This window comes from Protomyctophum parallelum (assembly GCF_964188405.1).
Source record: "Protomyctophum parallelum genome assembly, chromosome: 22".
In the NCBI taxonomy this organism is placed as follows: Eukaryota; Metazoa; Chordata; class Actinopteri; order Myctophiformes; family Myctophidae; genus Protomyctophum; species Protomyctophum parallelum.
This window is the reverse complement of record NC_139714.1, coordinates 26,414,262-26,431,761: the sequence shown is the minus strand read 5'-3', so window position 1 is coordinate 26,431,761 and position 17,500 is coordinate 26,414,262. Positions and strand designations below refer to the sequence as shown.

The 17,500-nt window shown below is 47.7% G+C and overlaps 1 protein-coding gene across 1 annotated transcript in view; it reads left to right on the top strand.

Annotated features, from left to right (window-relative positions):
* Positions 1-15,116, top strand: part of ccdc3a (coiled-coil domain containing 3a) — a gene marked incomplete at its 3' end in the record, with an annotated part of 26,223 nt that extends 11,107 nt beyond the window's left edge. Inside the window, exon 3 of the mRNA XM_083794604.1 lies at positions 14,805-15,116. Coding sequence (XP_083650730.1) covers positions 14,805-15,116 — 312 coding nt within the window. The remainder of the gene's footprint in view (positions 1-14,804) is intronic.
* Positions 15,117-17,500: the final 2,384 nt, after the last annotated feature.

Genomic DNA, 17,500 nt, shown 5'->3' with positions numbered 1-17,500 from the left:
ATTTAAATTAAGTTATATTTCATGTCAAGGACCCCAAAAATGTTATGCTTGTAGTAGCTTGTAGGTCTGCTATTTTTGGAAACATCGTGAAAATGTTGTGCAAATCTTTGAATATATATATTATTTCACAGCCAACGTTTTTAACTCAAATCTTTGCTTCTGGGTCTGGGGGGGTCCCTGGAACGACATATTTCCAGATGGGGGTGGGGGGGGGGGGGGGGGGTGTCAGCGGCCAATCACGTATATTTTTGGGGGTCCTTGACATGAAGATGTTTGAGAACATGCACTGACATTATAGAAACATGGGGTTTTTCAGAAAACTGGATTTAGAAGACATTATATTGTAGAGTGGTCCTCAGGTCTGCAGGAAGTCGCGGGAATCCCTTTTGGTGTTAGCATTATGCTATGCTTTAGCTATTGAAAAATAGCAGATCTACAAGCTCATAGCGCGCCACCGAGTGGCGCGCTACGAGCTTGTAGGTCTGCTATTTTTGGAAAAATCGAAGAACGACTGACATAGAAACATAGCTTTTTCAGAAAACTGTCAGGATGTAGAAGACATTTTTAGAATCTGATCTCAGGTCTGAACGGGTTAAGGCTTTTTCTCTCCTTTGTGTTTGGAGAGAGTTGTGAGGCTCGAGATGAGACGAGTGGGAACGCAGCAAGTCGACAGGACAAATGACGGGCTCGTTCTCACTGCGACTGCAGTCGAACCCTGAGCGATCCGCACGCACACGCACATGCACGCACAGCCGCACACGCACATGCACATGCATATCGCTGTTAGTTAACCCATACTGACCTGAGATCTGATTCTAAAAATGTCTTCTACATCCTGACAGTTTTCTGAAAAAGCTATGTTTCTATGTCAGTCGTTCTTCGATACTTAAAAAAATAGCAGACCTACAAGCTCGTAGCGCGCCACTCGGTGGCGCGCTATGAGCTTGTAGGTCTGCTATTTTTCAATAGCTAAAGCATAACATAATGCTAACACCAAAAGTGTGTAGCGTTGAGCAGGAGTCACTGGTCTTATCCCTTTAAGAGAAGAAAAGACAAAAATAATGTTTTTTTTTTTTTTTAATACTGTTTTTATTAGGCATTTTTTGTATATGACAACTTCAGAATATCCTTGACAATGATAATGAGTTATTCAGTTATATAAAATGAAAGATAGTGACAGGTAATGTAAATTCCACATACAATACATAATAAAAAAGATATATAAATGTGATAAACACGAATAAACAAAAAACAGTTAAACAATGACAAATGTGAACAGACAAACAAAACAAAGACAACAGGACAGACACTCTTGCTCTCAAACTTTCCCAACACGTTGTTGTAAATTAACTGAATTACAGACATTTCTTTTTAAATGAGAAAAAATAAAATAAAGAAAAAATACTCAGTTCCTTTTTTTTCTTTTCTTTCCAATTTTCTAATATGTTATCTATTGTGTAGGAGGGGTTAGCGTGCACCTATTGAAATGGTCAATGAAGGGTTGCCATGTCTGGTAAAATCTATCTTCACTCCCTCTCAATTCAAACTTTATCTTTTCCAATTGCAAGTAGGGGAGAGCGGGGTCAGTTGTGTAGGTAGGACGGTTTCACCTTTCACTGGATACCATGCAACACCTTTTCGTCGCGTATTTCCGGTGACGTCATTCGATTCCACAGCGCCCGAAAGCCTCGCAGACAAAAAAAAATCCATTTCCGCCTAAGATTGACCGAGCTACAGACCCTTTTGTGTTTTTGCACGCTTTAAGTAGCGGAGACTGGGGGAGAGACAGGGCGGTCAGCGCGCATTTTACTAAATCCCTCCCTGCACAGAGACTAATTCATTTCAAGTAACCAAACTTTTTTGTGAACAAGATACACTTGTCCTCTCACATTACCCCAAGTGTTTTTTTATTTTGGTGAAACGAGTCGGACGCAATCGGCAAGCAAAGTGATCTCGCGCTCACTTCCTCATCTTTCGTCCTTGCGAAATCCTTTCGTCCTCCTGAGCGCGAGATCACTTTGCTTGCCGATTGCGTCCGACTCGTTTCACCAAAATTAAAAAACACTCGGGGTAATGTGAGAGGACAAGTGTATCTTGTTCACAAAAAAGTTTGGTTACTTGAAATTAATTTATCTCTGTGTAGGGAGGGATTAGTAAAATGCGCATCAACCGACCCCGCTCTCCCCTTGTGCATAACATCTTTCATAAGTGTAGTGTGAGTGGGAACCTGTGCTTGTTTCCAATTCAACAGTATCAGTCTGCGAGCCAGTAGAGTCACATATTTTACCATGTTATATTGGAAAGTAGACAGTTTGACCCCGGGCCCCCTGACCCCCAGAACTGCTGTCAGTGGATCCGGGTCAAAAGGTCTTCCAACAATGTCTGACAGTGATTTAAATATACTTTGCCAATATGATGTTAGTTTAGTGCAGTAAAAATAATGTTTTTTTAAATATTATTGTACCCAAAGCAAGTATATAAAGGCTTTGATAAAGGTCACTCTCTCTCCATATCCCTCTCTCGCCATCTCTCTCCCCCCTCTCTCTCCCCCCTCTCTCTCTCCCCCCCTCTCTCTCTCCCCCCTCTCTCTCTCTCCCCCTCTCTCTCTCTCTCTCTCTCCCCCCTCTCCCCCTCTCTCCCTCCCCCCTCTCTCTCTCTCTCCCCCCCTCTCCCCCTCTCTCTCCCCCTCTCTCTCTCCCCCTCTCCCCCTCTCTCTCTCCCTCTCCCCCTCTCTCTCTCTCCCCCCTCTCTCTCTCTCTCTCTCTCTCCACCCCTCTCCCCCTCTCTCTCTCCCCCCTTCTCTCTCTCCCCCTCCCCCCCCTCTCTCGTGTAACCATGGTAACACACGCAGTCCGGTCCAAACAATAGCGGTACAGTACGCTGTGTGTTGCCAGATAGAAGGACATCTCGCTGACCCACAGTTCTCATTCCTTCCCTCCTGTGCTGCTGGCACACACACACACACACACACACACACACACACACACACACACACTCATACACTCTCTTTTATTGAGGTTGTACCTTTTGCACGTTAACATTCATGGCTTTCTTTGCGAGTGCGTGCGTGTGCGTGCATGTGTGTCTGTGTGTGCGCGCGTGCGTGCGTGCGTGTGTGTGCCCTGCATGTGCCTGCTTGCCTGGTGTCCTTAAAGCAGTGTTTATACAGATGATACTTAGCAGCAGGCTGCAGGTAACACCCGGATGTTTTGACAGGTGGCCTAGCCTGCACGCGGACCGGACCCGGGGTTGGGCGGGCTGCAGGTAACACCCGGATGTTTTGACAGGTGGCCTGGCCTGCACGCGGACCGGACCCGGGGTTGGGCGGGCTGCAGGTAACACCCGGATGTTTTGACAGGTGGCCTAGCCTGCACGCGGACCGGACCGGACCGGACCGGGGTTGGGCTCGGATCACGCAGAGTGCGTTGTCAGCGTTTACTTATACTGTCTTATTAGCCTCGTTTATTAGTGTTTCTGTTAGCGTGTTTATTAGAGAAGCCAATGCACACATTTCATTATTATCTTTAGACTTATTTGAGGCGTCTTATGTTTTATTGTAGATACAGTAACGTCAGAGTAGAGACACAGGGAACCCGAGGGCAGAGAGAGAGAGAGAGAGAGAGAGAGGAGAGATGGGGGTGTGATTCTAACCCGGGTGCTCACGCTTATCCCAAAGGTCCGACATGCGGAAATCACCCGTCGCCCCCCTCCACCCCCCCTCCTCCTCCTCCTCCTCCTCCTCCTCCTCCTCCTCCTCCTCCCGGGACGCACACACAGATTAGACACACCAACGGTCGGACATGCAGTGGAACATGCGCTGCTCTGTGCTCGCAGTTATAGGGTTTGAAGGTATAGGTTGTCGGTCTAATGACAGTCGGACCAATAGTATGTCTTTTTTTTATTTATTTTTTTTATCCCACGATTTTGCAACCCATTTTTCACCCCTGTGTCAATCATCTAATGTGATCCTGGGCTCTACACACCCTCCACCAACCTAGTCCCCATATATGGGGGACAAGGGGAGAGCAACGGACTTGAACTCATGCTTCCTTCATGCCTGAGTGTCTAAGTTGCTCCTTTACACCTGACAGGGGGGAGTTTCCCTGGTTGGACGTAGCGCGTGGAAGGAACACGTTATTCCAACCAGTTCCTTTCCCCTCCATCAGGCCCCGGCTGGCCAGGGGGAGGCAGTTTACGCTAACCCTACTGCATACAGTACACACATGCACGCACACACACACTCACACTGGGACTATGCGGGGACCTTCGTCCATGGCCATGTTGACCTTTTGCAGCTCACACAGAGGTCATGCTCCCCCTACCCCCCCGATGAATTGGAAACGTGGGGCCCCCCTGACATGACACGGTGTGTGTGTGTGTGTACATGTACACACATGTGATTGAAGGGGCCCCACTTTCCTCCTCACACTCTCAGAGAGGACGGGGGGGACAGGAGGAGTGTGCGTCTCGGGGTCACACACACACTGAGCAACGGTGCCTCTCACCAACCCTGCATGTGGGCCGTGGGCCATGGGACTTTAACCCACTTTAACCCACTTTAACCCTGCATGTGCGCCGTGGGCCATGGGACTTTAACCCACTTTAACCCTGCATGTGGGCCATGGGACTTTAACCCACATGTGGGCCGTGGGCCATGGGACTTTAACCCACTTTAACCCTGCATGTGGGCCATGGGACTTTAACCCACATGTGGGCCGTGGGCCATGGGACTTTAACCCATTTAACCCTGCATGTGGGCCGTGGGCCATGGGACTTTAACCCACTTTAACCCTGCATGTGGGCCGTGGGCCATGGGACTTTAACCCATTTAACCCTGCATGTGGGCCGTGGGCCATGGGACTTTAACCCATTTAACCCTGCATGTGGGCCGTGGGCCATGGGACTTTAACCCACTTTGGGTGTTATTGGCGTTAGCATCGTGTTAAGCTATTGAAAAATAGCAGACCTACAAGCTCATACGAGCTTGTAGGTCTGCTGTTTTTGAAAAATCGAAGAACGACTGACATAGAAACATAGCTTTTTCAGAAAACTGTCAGGATGTAGAAGACATTTATAGAATCTGATCTCAGGTCAGAATGGGTTAAGCAACTAGTCCACTATTCAACTAGTCCACTATTCAGCTAGTCCACTATTCAGCTAGTCCACTATTCAGCTAGTCCACTATTCAGCTAGTCCACTACTCAAATAGTCCACTATAGGGTTGGGTGACGATACGAATACATCGTCAATCGCGAATATACGAATCCAATCGCCGAATATTTTTATTAGGCGATTTCTCGGGACGATTTAGCCCAATTAACCTGTAAAGTGTGAGCAACATGTGAATCAATTTGGCCCAGCAAAGTAGTAACAGCGGCCGGGTGGAAATCACCTCCTCCGTTATAATGTATGCTCCCACAGTCCCCGCACTCAGCAGCATCGGGCACCGGGGCACGGCACTTACTGCAGCCACCAGCCAAAGTAAAGGCTGGGAGCCTGGGAGCTGAGGAAGGCTGTAGCCTACATGTTGTTTAAGCTCCGGAGTCCAGACCCATGCAGTTTAATAATATACAGTCACAACAGAATGCACACTGCTGTCTCGTGTCTCATCACAATCCCAATGCCTCACCCGTGAAGTCGGGGGGGGGGAAATAAAGAAACTGTCTACTAGTGTTAGTGTATAGGCTCGGGGATCATAATAGCGCTTAGCTTAGCATTAGTTTAGCGTGTAGCCCCTACTGGTGCTGCAACCCACTGATTGAACTTCATATCCGCCTGTAATCTAAGTTATTTTTATTGACAAAGTGAACGAACCCCGACACCAGCGCTTAAATAGACAGATTTACAAGCTCTCAACGCGTAGCGAACGGCACTGCAAAAACAGGCAGGACGCGATGCCTTGAGAGCTTGTAGATCAGCAGCAGCCCGGCCGCAGCAGCTTGTGGGCTCCACTGCTCCGCTCCGAGCCTTCCACTGACCGGTGCGGGGAGGCAAGGGAGCAAGTTACCCTGGCTGCGCAGCTGCGCTGCAGAAACAGACTGATCTACAAGCTCTCAACGCCTAGCGAACGGAGCTGCAAAAACAGGCAGGACGCGGCGCCTTGAGAGCTTGTAGATCTGGCTTTTTTGCGATCGTTAATCGGCGAATATTTGTCAGACGATGGGCGGTTGAAAAAAATTGGCATATCGCCCAACCTCACTATTCAGCTAGTCCACTATTCAACTAGTCCACTACTCAACTAGTCCACTACTCAACTAGTCCACTATTCAACTAGTCCACTACTCAACTAGTCCACTATTCAACTAGTCCACTATTCAACTAGTCCACTATTCAACTAGTCCACTACTCAACTAGTCCACTATTCAACTAGTCCACTATTCAACTAGTCCACTAGTAAATCCACTAGTCGACCTTGCTGGTACTGTTTTAGTCGCTCCTTTTGTTTTTGTTATTACGTTATGTAGTGGATGCTATGTTGTTTTAGCTCTTTTTGTATTTTTGAGTGGTGTCTGGGTATGAGCACGAAAACAACATGGTTGTTTTTCACCACCTGTGCGCAACCTAACGCACACACAAACACACACGCACATATTAACTGTATATATATGATGCTTTCGGGTGTGCCAGTACAGTACAGTGACAGTACAGTAGAGGGTACAGTAGAGGGACCGGCACACCGTAACTCTGTCATTTCTCAACCGTTTCGGACACGGGGTGGCATGCCGGAACCGGCCCGGCCCCCTGGGCACGTTCCTGGTGGTCTGTCACTCCCCTGGTCTGTAATGCCCCTGGGGACCCTTACACGGAGTTGCGCCACTCACTTCACACGGGAGTGATTATTGCTCTTTCTGTGAAGCACTTTGAACTGCACTCTGAAATGTGATAAATATAATGTAAATAAAGATTGATTGATTATTGATTGATAGTTGACTAGTTGATAAGAAAACAAGGGCAGCAGCGATCTCTGTCAGTGCACTAGTGATTTCTCTACATGCCGGATGGTCAGGCCATGGGCAGGCATAGAAGGAGTATAGGTCAGATAAAGTCTTCCTCGATCCGCACGCCGCACGCCATCATCGCCATGCCCTCCCAGTGAAAGGCATCACTGTCAGGTGAAAAAAAAGAACCGCCAGGCGACTTCATGTGTATCGAAGGTGACGTATAGCTCGTCCACACGACCCTGCACGTGACGTGACGTGACGGGGGGGGGGGGGGGGGGGGAGTATGCATATGCAGGGAAATCTGGGAACAGGCATAATAAGGAATAGAGATGCTCCGATAGTCAGCCAGCGATCGGCCATAACGGCCCGATATTCACTCTGATCGGTAATCTGATCTGTGATCGGCAATTCACCCTATCTGGGTGAAGATCTTCACACAACAACGCCCCGTTAACCCTTGGCCCTCTGAAGTGTCAGGTCTCTGAAGGAGAAGAAAGGCAGCAGCGAAGGAGAAGTAACGCTCGGCGCTTTAAGAGTTAAACGGAACAAAGACAACGCACCGCACGCTGCTGGGAAGATGATGTCACTGCTGCTCTCACGCTGCCTTGGACACACACCAGCTGACACACACACACACACACACACACACACACACACACACACACACACACACACCAGCTGACACACACACATACACACACACACACACACACACACACACACACACACACACACACACACACACACACACACACACACACACACACACACACACACACACACACACACACCAGCTGACACACGGAGAGACGACGACTACGAAAAAACCACAACAACAGCCCGTCTTTCTGTCCACCTCTCAGTCCGTCAGTCCGTCCTCTTTTACAAGAGCCTGTCTCTTCATTGTCTCCACCAGGCCGAAGGCATGGGGAGAGAGTATGTTTAGTTGTCTCCACCAGGCCGAAGGCATGGGGAGAGAGTATGTTTAGTTGTCTCCACCAGGCAGAAGGCATGGGGAGAGAGTATGTTTAGTTGTCTCCACCATGAAGACATGGGGAGAGAGTATGTTTAGTTGTCTCCACCAGGCAGAAGGCATGGGGAGAGAGTATGTTTAGTTGTCTCCACCAGGCAGAAGGCATGGGGAGAGAGTATGTTTAGTTGTCTCCAGGGGCGGTCTTAGGAATCTGGAGGCCCGTTTCAAGACCAAATATGAGGCCCCCATATATATATATATACCTATGACATCATTATTTTGTTGATACAGCCGTATATTGATACGAATAGTTTGACTGTTCAATGTCACACGCAGCCATTACTCTCGACAATTAGCAACAACAACATCTTTCCTCATCCTGTCGTCCCTTCACAATTAAAGTGTCTCCCCTTTACCTCCCAATGCTGCACATTTTACCATGTTATTTACATAAAATAGGTGTAACTTTACTAACTTAACATTAACATTGTGGGAGAGAGCAAGGCAGTGAGTGAGCGAAAGAGAGAGAGAGGGCCAAGAGTGGCGGGGCTTGACTGAGGGGACTTCAGTGCATTGTACTTACGTATGTATGTAAGTACAATGCAAGGAATGAGTGCATTCGCCATGTATCTGAAGGAAGCCTGATCTAACCACTCTTAGATTTTCTCCAGTTTATTCCTGAGTTTAAGTTTACCCTATTGTTTTAGGATTTGTTTATTTAGCCTTATTGGGCTATGTTTAGGGTTAATTCACCCCATGGCTCCTAAATTAGCCAGTGGCAGGTTTTATGACTAGCTCGTGGCTTCCTGTGAGGTTTAGGTTTAGCGTTGGGATTTAGGTTTACGTATTTGGTCTTTTCTTTAAAACTAGATATTTTTTGTTATGAGTTTTTACTATTTCCATTTAAAACAGAAAAAAAACCCAGGCTCTTCTAATTCATATTTATATTTCAAGCTGTCCCTGTCATGAGTTTCTCTATTGTTTCCTGGGCCCGGTGTCTAATAGCCCATTGGGTGTCAGTGACACCTCTTGCTTCGTGTCCCAGGTTGGCTTGGTGTGGAATGTGCTAATTTGTCCCCTATATTCAAAGTCTGATTTCCATTGATTGTTGGTTGTGTTTTAGTATCTATGTCGCTGAGGAGTTTTGGTACAAAATCAAAACAACTTGTCTAATATTTTGGCATGTTTAAACCTCCAGGAAAATCCGTGTTGAGGTTCTTGATCCTTTGTTTTTCATTAAAACGTCTTTGTCCTACTGTCCAGTTGGGATTGTGTTGAAGTCCAGGTATACTTTTAGAGCTTCAATGCAATGTGCCATGTAATGTTGAACAATCCTTGTAGTTTCTTGCATTGTTAATATTGTATTTGTGTTGTCTCAGCCTTGTAGCTATTGATTTACCTGTTTCTCCGACATATTGTAAGCCACATTTTTCACATGTGATTAAATAAACAGTTGCTGCTGCTGGCTGTTATCTGTTGTTTAATCTACAACATGCATTTTGTAGTTCTATTTTTAACTATTTGTTTGGGTTTTAAGTATTCTGGTCTCTGGCGTTCTGGTGTGTCGATTCCTTTTAGCTTGCTGTGTACCAGATAGTCTTTAAGATTTTAGTTTTTTCTGTAGGCCGATAATCTTTTCTTTTTTTCTTTTTTTTTAAGTTTAGCTAAAACTGCCATTTTTTGGCAGAAGGAGAAGGAAAACTAACAATAACAATAGAAGACCAAGTCCTTTCAGGACTGCTTGGTCCTTTAAATAAAAAAAGATCATAGAAATAAATACACAATGAGAGTTCCACCGTGTTCAGTTTGGAACATACAGACACAGGTTTGTGTTTCCACCGCATTGTGTTGGACAGAATAATTGTCATTGTTTGATGCCTAGCTGAATGGTTAGAGAGCCTGTCTGGAGAGAAGGAGACTCCTGAAGTTTGAATCTCGGTAAGTGATGCTGAGAGGTGGCTCACCATCAGGTGGGATGAGATGTTGATCCATCATTTATTGATCTTTCTGCTGTTCCTCCTGTGGTCTCGGTTGTTGTTGTTGTTGTTGTTGTCGTCTGTTGTCGTTGGTTGCCATGGCTGCCAGTTCCCACCTAATGTTGTGTGGGAGTTCTGATTGGTCCAGAGCGTACTGAATAACTTCTAGCTTACATAACATCTTAAGACAAGGACTCAAGTCTAAGATGAACAACTCATCAGAGATAGTGTAATATCCTTTCCTTCCTCCAAAGAGGATGATACGATCTCCCACAATGCAACAGCACATACCATTCATTGGACATGGTCCTTTCCCCTTGGGCTCAACCTTCTTCCAGGAGAAGGTCTCAGGACTGAATTTCCACACATCATTGAATTTCTGGTTATGGTTCCAGCCACCAAATATGTACAGCTCTCCATTGTAGGTAAATGTTGAATGATACCAGCATATTTGTGGTAGAAGTTGTGCAGAAGGTGTGTTCAGCCAGGCGTTTGTCTCTGTGTCAAACACTCTGATGGTGTTGTAGCTCCCCTGGGAACCCCAGACCCCGAATACAAACATCTTGGTACCAATGATGGTAGCAGAGTGACATTTTGAAGCAGGAGGTGGAGTTCCTCTGGTGTTAATTAAAGTCCAGACCATTGTGCTGGTGTCCAACTTGTACATGTCATTAGTGTATCCAGTCAGCTTGGTGTCTCCTCCATGGATAAACATGACCTTCTCCAACACACAGGCTGAGTGGTAGCACCTCCCCTCTAGAACAGTCCCAAAAACCCTGGGTTGGAACCATCTGTGGGAGTCAACATCAAATGCATAAAGCACATTGCAGTAAGGATAGCCTCCCCAGATGTAGACTGTATCTTCAACCAACACAGCTGTGTGGCCACAGCGCATGGATGGAACCTCAAGATGACCGTCCCCTCTTCCTGGTTCCACTGGAGGTAACTTCTTCCAGCATAAAGACACTGTGTTGAAGACATGGCCATCCATCTGTCCCATGTTGTTGATGGTCCCTCCATCACAGCAGCCTCCAAAGGAATACAGTTTGTTCCTCACTGCTACAGCAGCATGACAGACTCGCTTTGGTCCTCCTGCTTTGGAAACGGTCCAAGACAACATCACTCTGTCTGTCTGTCTGTCTGTCTGTCTGTCTGTCTGTATGTGTCTGTCTGTCTGTCTCTCTCTTCTCTCTCTCGACGTCTACAGTCATTTTCAACACGGTGCATCATCTTATATCTTCTGGTGTGACATCACACAAGACACAAACTGTTGCCATGCACGCCTTAACGATCAATTAGTGCAGCTGTTCTTCATCTGCACCCTTTGAACTCTATTGCTATATTTATTACTTCATTGCGGCTACCTTGGGGTCTATGGATCACGGTTGTATGGATCTATGGATCAATGGGTCTTCCACACGCTACAGGGTTCCCTAACACTGAGCTGTGTTGTATTTTGAGGCTGTGTGTGTGTGTGTGTGTGTGTGTGTGTGTGTGTGTGTGTGTGTGTGTGTGTGTGTGCGCTCGCGTGCGTGGAATGTGCTCAAGCTGACTGGCTGAGCACGGAATGTGATGTATGGTGATAACAGTGCCGCTCACGTCACGCGGGTGTGATATTTTTCTCCATATCGCTGTGTGAGAGACAGTCCACTGAGCAACTCAAAGTGAGGCTGAATGACAAGCATTTTACATTCTGGCTCTTTGAGGGGAGCTTACAACATTAACATTGTGGGAGAGAGCAAGGCAGAGAGAGAGAGAGAGAGAGAGAGAGAGAGAGCGAGAGAGAGAGAGAGAGAGAGGGAGAGAGGACCAAGAGTGGTGGGGGTTGACTGACGCCTGACGTTCAGTTGGAGCTTGGAGGCCCCCCCCTGAGGGTGGAGGCCCCCCCTTAGGGTGGAGACCCCCCCTGAGGGTGGAGGCCCGTTTCAATTGAAACTGGTGAAACATACTTAAGGCCTCCTATGGTTGTCTCCACCAGGCCGAAGGCATGGGGAGAGAGTATGTTTAGTTGTCTCCACCAGGCAGAAGGCATGGGGAGAGAGTATGTTTAGTTGTCTCCACCAGGCCGAAGGCATGGGGAGAGAGTATGTTTAGTTGTCTCCACCAGGCCGAAGACATGGGGAGAGAATATGTTTAGTTGTCTCCACCAGGCCGAAGGCATGGGGAGAGAGTATGTTTAGTTGTCTCCACCAGGCCGAAGGCATGGGGAGAGAGTATGTTTAGTTGTCTCCACCAGGCCGAAGACATGGGGAGAGAATATGTTTAGTTGTCTCCACCAGGCCGAAGGCATGGGGAGAGAGTATGTTTAGTTGTCTCCACCAGGCCGAAGGCATGGGGAGAGAGTATGTTTAGTTGTCTCCACCAGGCCGAAGACATGGGGAGAGAATATGTTTAGTTGTCTCCACCAGGCCGAAGGCATGGGGAGAGAGTATGTTTAGTTGTCTCCACCAGGCAGAAGGCATGGGGAGAGAGTATGTTTAGTTGTCTCCACCAGGCAGAAGGCATGGGGAGAGAGTATGTTTAGTTGTCTCCACCAGGCCGAAGGCATGGGGAGAGAGTATGTTTAGTTGTCTCCACCAGGCAGAAGGCATGGGGAGAGAGTATGTTTAGTTGTCTCCACCAGGCAGAAGGCATGGGGAGAGAGTATGTTTAGTTGTCTCCACCAGGCCGAAGGCATGGGGAGAGAGTATGTTTAGTTGTCTCCACCAGGCCGAAGGCATGGGGAGAGTATGTTTAGTTGTCTCCACCAGGCAGAAGGCATGGGGAGAGAGTATGTTTAGTTGTCTCCACCAGGCCGAAGGCATGGGGAGAGAGTATGTTTAGTTGTCTCCACCAGGCCGAAGGCATGGGGAGAGTATGTTTAGTTGTCTCCACCAGGCAGAAGGCATGGGGAGAGAGTATGTTTAGTTGTCTCCACCAGGCCGAAGGCATGGGGAGAGAGTATGTTTAGTTGTTTCCACCAGGCCGAAGGCATGGGGAGAGAGTATGTTTAGTTGTCTCCACCATGAAGGCATGGGGAGAGAGTATGTTTTGTTGTCTCCACCAGGCCGAAGGCATGGGGAGAGAGTATGTTTAGTTGTCTCCACCAGGCCGAAGGCATGGGGAGAGAGTATGTTTAGTTGTCTCCACCAGGCCGAAGGCATGGGGAGAGAGTATGTTTAGTTGTCTCCACCATGAAGGCATGGGGAGAGAGTATGTTTAGTTGTCTCCACCAGGCCGAAGGCATGGGGAGAGAGTATGTTTAGTTGTTTCCACCAGGCCGAAGGCATGGGGAGAGAGTATGTTTAGTTGTCTCCACCATGAAGGCATGGGGAGAGAGTATGTTTAGTTGTCTCCACCAGGCCGAAGGCATGGGGAGAGAGTATGTTTTGCACTCTGTCCGTGTGTGTGTGTGTGTGTGTGTGTGTCCGTCCGTCCGTCCGTCTGTTAACAGCTAATCTCCGGCACCACTAACCCGGTCGATGCCAAATTTTGCACACACACTCCCTAGATGCCAACGATGAACCTCTGCCCCAAAGTTTCCAGAACGGCCTGTTATAGCGCCAACGGGAGGCCAACTTTTGAAAATCATATTTTTTAATATTACTCCTCCAGATTCTGTCCAAAAATACCGCGAATCGTTACACAGTATCTCTATAGTCATGTGTTCAAGACGGATCAGTCCGATATTTCATATTCCATCCTAATTGGCTAACATTGGCTTTCAAAGTTTGCAGGATTGGCCCGTTTTGAACCAAAACGCCTCAAACCATGAACGCAGCGTGCACCTTACGTGAAATCTTTCACAGACTTTCCTACTAGGCTGAGGAATATATCCCACCCTTTTCACATTGGCCTGTTATAGTGCCACCAACAGGTGGATTTTAGCAAAACATTTTTTTTTAACTAAATGCCTCAAATCATCCAATTGCCATCCAAGGCGTAAGAAGAAATGTCACCCTTTTCACATTGGCCTGTTATAGCGCCACCAGGAGGCCACAACCTGACCTGACCTGCTTTCTTCTTGTGGTCAATGTGATGAGCTCTGCACACATCTCAGCCTCAACTATAGAAATGCATTCTGTCGAGGTGCCAACTAGCGCCTTGCACACAAGTAGGCCATGCATGGCCTACTTGTGCACAAGCAGAGCGCGCAAGTACTGCTACTAACTAATGTCTAATTAACAACTGCTGTTCTAAATCCTTTAGACCCGTTATTGACCTCATGCCAACTTTGAAACGTACCTTAGTTACGTCACCATCAACAGCCAAAATAAGGGACCACCATTCTTACCCCGACACACACACACACACACACACACACACACACACACACACACACACACACACACACACACACACACACACAGCCGATCACCAAACGTACCATAGTTACGTCCTCAGCTAATACCTGATTGACCAAAGGGACAACACCGACATACGCAGGTAATGCAGTCGATTACCTTACTTGCGCGCTCTGCTTGCACAAGTAATAACTTGTCCTGTCCACCCTTCTCTCCTCCCCTCTCCTCCCCTCCCCATCCCTCCCCTCTCCTCCCCATCCCTCCCCTCCCCACCCCACCCCTCCCCTCCCCTCCCCTCCCCTCCCCACCCCACCCCTCCCCTCCCCTCTCCTCCCCTCCCCATCCCTCCCCCACCCCTCCCCTCCCCTCTCCTCCCCTCCCCATCCCTCCCCTCTCCTCCCCATCCCTCCCCTCCCCACCCCACCCCTCCCCTCCCCTCCCCTCCCCTCCCCTCCCCACCCCACCCCTCCCCTCCCCTCTCCTCTCCTCCCCATCCCTCCCCTCTCCTCCCCTCCCCACCCCTCCCCTCCCCTCCCCTCCCCTCTCCTCTCCTCCCCATCCCTCCCCTCTCCTCCCCTCCCCATCCCTCCCCTCTCCTCCCCACCCCTCCCCTCCCCTCCCCCTCCCCCAGCTGCTGTGCTCCTCGGTGCAGGAGGCCCTGATGGAGGAGGAGTCTCGGGCGCGGCGTCTCCAGGAGCGCATGGCCACCGTGGAGCACCGCAACCAGCAGCTGAAGGAGCGCGTGCGGAAGGTGAAGCGCTCGCTGCGCAACGCCCGCAAGGCACTGCGCCGCGCCGAGCAGGAGGCGCGGGAGCTGACGGAGAAGCTGCGCACGGCCGAGAGGCGGGCGGCGTTGGGCCGCCACCCCAACGCCATCTCGCGGGAGGAGCCGGCGCGCTTCGACGCGGCCGCCGCGCTGCAGCGGCCCAGGATGTCACTTTAACCCCCCCCCCCCCCTTCCCGGAACAGACTGTTGGAGGACGAGGAGACTGCTGGGCAGCCCTCCGTGCAGAGCCTGGGGCAACATTATACCATTCTGACCTGAGATCAGATTCTAAAAATGTCTTCTACATCCTGACAGTTTTCTGGAAAAGCTATGTTTCTATGTCAGCCGTTCTTCGATTTTTCAAAAATAGCAGACCTACAAGCTCGTATCGCGCCACTCGGTGGCGCGATATGAGCTTGTAGATCTGCTATTTTTCAATAGCTAAAGCATAACATGATGCTAACACCAAAATGGGTTCCCGTTCAGAATGGGTTATACATTTCGAGTTCATGATCCGGTCGGTAACTGGTAACTTTCTTCATGTTGTAGTCAATGATTTGTAGTCATTTATTTATTTGAACTTTCACTAGACTAGAGGATACTCCCTTGAGTTACAGGCTAGCAACTCGTTCTAATAAATAAACAAGTATGATGCCATTAGGAGGTCATCCGGAAGGAAACCACAAGGTTTTAAAAAAATATTCTAAATCCTCCAGTTTTCTGAAATAAATATTTTCACGATTTTTCAAAAATTGCAGACCTATACAAGCTTGTGGCGCACTACGAGCTTGTAGATCTGCTATGTTTCAATAGCTAAATTATAACAATGTTTAAAACACCAAAAGGGGTTCCCGCCCAAAATGGGTTAAACAACATCAAACTCACCAACATTGCAGAATTGAACGTCGAACGAGCGCTTCCAAACTCTGACACTGCAAAGAATTTCTTGACAGGGAGTAGCTCATAACATGTCTATGGTGGATTTTTAGGAAACAAACACTTTGCAGATAGAAAGAGGATAATTCAAGCTTTCCGTACAGCTGCAATGTTGGTGATTTCTATGTTGTTTAAAACAATTAGATAGGACTGTTCTGTTTGGATGAATGGGCTGTCATTGGGAAGTTGCACCTAGGTATCACCTTGCTGACAAGATGGCCGCGGTCTGAATATCATCAATTGCAGTGTTGTACACCTCAACAACAGAAAACAATGGCGGAAAAGAGAACACACAGTAAGTCTTCTTGAGGGGGTTAGATGGATGGCTGTAAGCTGCAGTTCACCGCCGGGGGTAGTGAGACAAGAGGAACGCCTGTGGCGACAACCACTGTGTATATAAATAAACAGATTGTCTCTGGACTGACTGAGCTCTCCAAAATGACTGCAGTGGAGTGAGTGAGGAGGAATCGACCACTTTGGTACTTCATACTCGGGTGTCTGTTGGGAAACCTACTGTACTTTGGGTGAATATTGTCAAAACCAGAAGATCATTGGAGTGTGACAGTGTACAAAACTAAAGACACTATGGGCTCCATTTTCGTCACAGCTAAACCCCTTTTGTTTTGTTTTTTACTATTTTGAAAAACATTTTTGAATAGTTCAACTAGCCAATCTACATTGACACGTTGTGAGCTTGTAGCCATTTGAACTATTCAAGAATGTTTTGCAAAATAGTAAAAAAAAAAAAAGCAAAGAAGTTTAGGGATAAAGGGGTTTAGCGGTGACTAAAATGGAGCCCTATGTATGTGTAAAGGCTCATACATAGTCTGGATTTTCGGTGGTTCGGTGACATGACGTCACAGAGCCGCGGTGAAGAGCAAACCACCGCCACCGCTCCAGCCCTTCTCTCTGTTTTTACTCACCACCGCTCAACGTTATTTCAGCTCCGGTGGTCACCTCACCACCGGAGCGGTGGTCACCTCGCCACCGAAAAACCAGACTATGAATAGGCCTTTAGAAAGAGATGCAGGCTCAGCCTCAGATGTAGGTCACCTTCATGTGTAAGAATGAGATTCTGAGACGCGGCCGGTCGGGTTTTAACTGTAAACTGTACACTCTGAGAAACACACAAATCCTCACATTCACGCTAATGTCAACATTACCTTGTATATTATTGGATATTTTCGTATGAATGTATATCTGTATTTCTATATAAACTTTGATTGGACAAACCTTTATATGTGAATAGGACGTTATTGTTTGTGGAAGTGATGGATTAAGGGTTGAAGTTGCGTTGAGGCGGATCCACGCCTCTGCTTTTGATATCCCCCCTCTGGTCATTCCTTGTTACTTAGCGCGCGGCGCAAGTATTATTTAATTTCAATGTTTTACAGAGAGGCTGATATTTGAAGGTTTGTAGTGGTCGACAATACTCTGCTTGCGCGCTAGTAGACCATTCATGGCCTAGTAGGCCATGAATGGCAGTTCTAGGTAGCATTGTGCATGAGAATGCAGTGAGTTTCGTCAAAACAAAACACATGCTTTTCCTTTAGGGGAATGGAGAATGATGTATCTGATGGTTTGTTAATATCCCAATTTAACTATTTAATAAATAAATAAAAGTT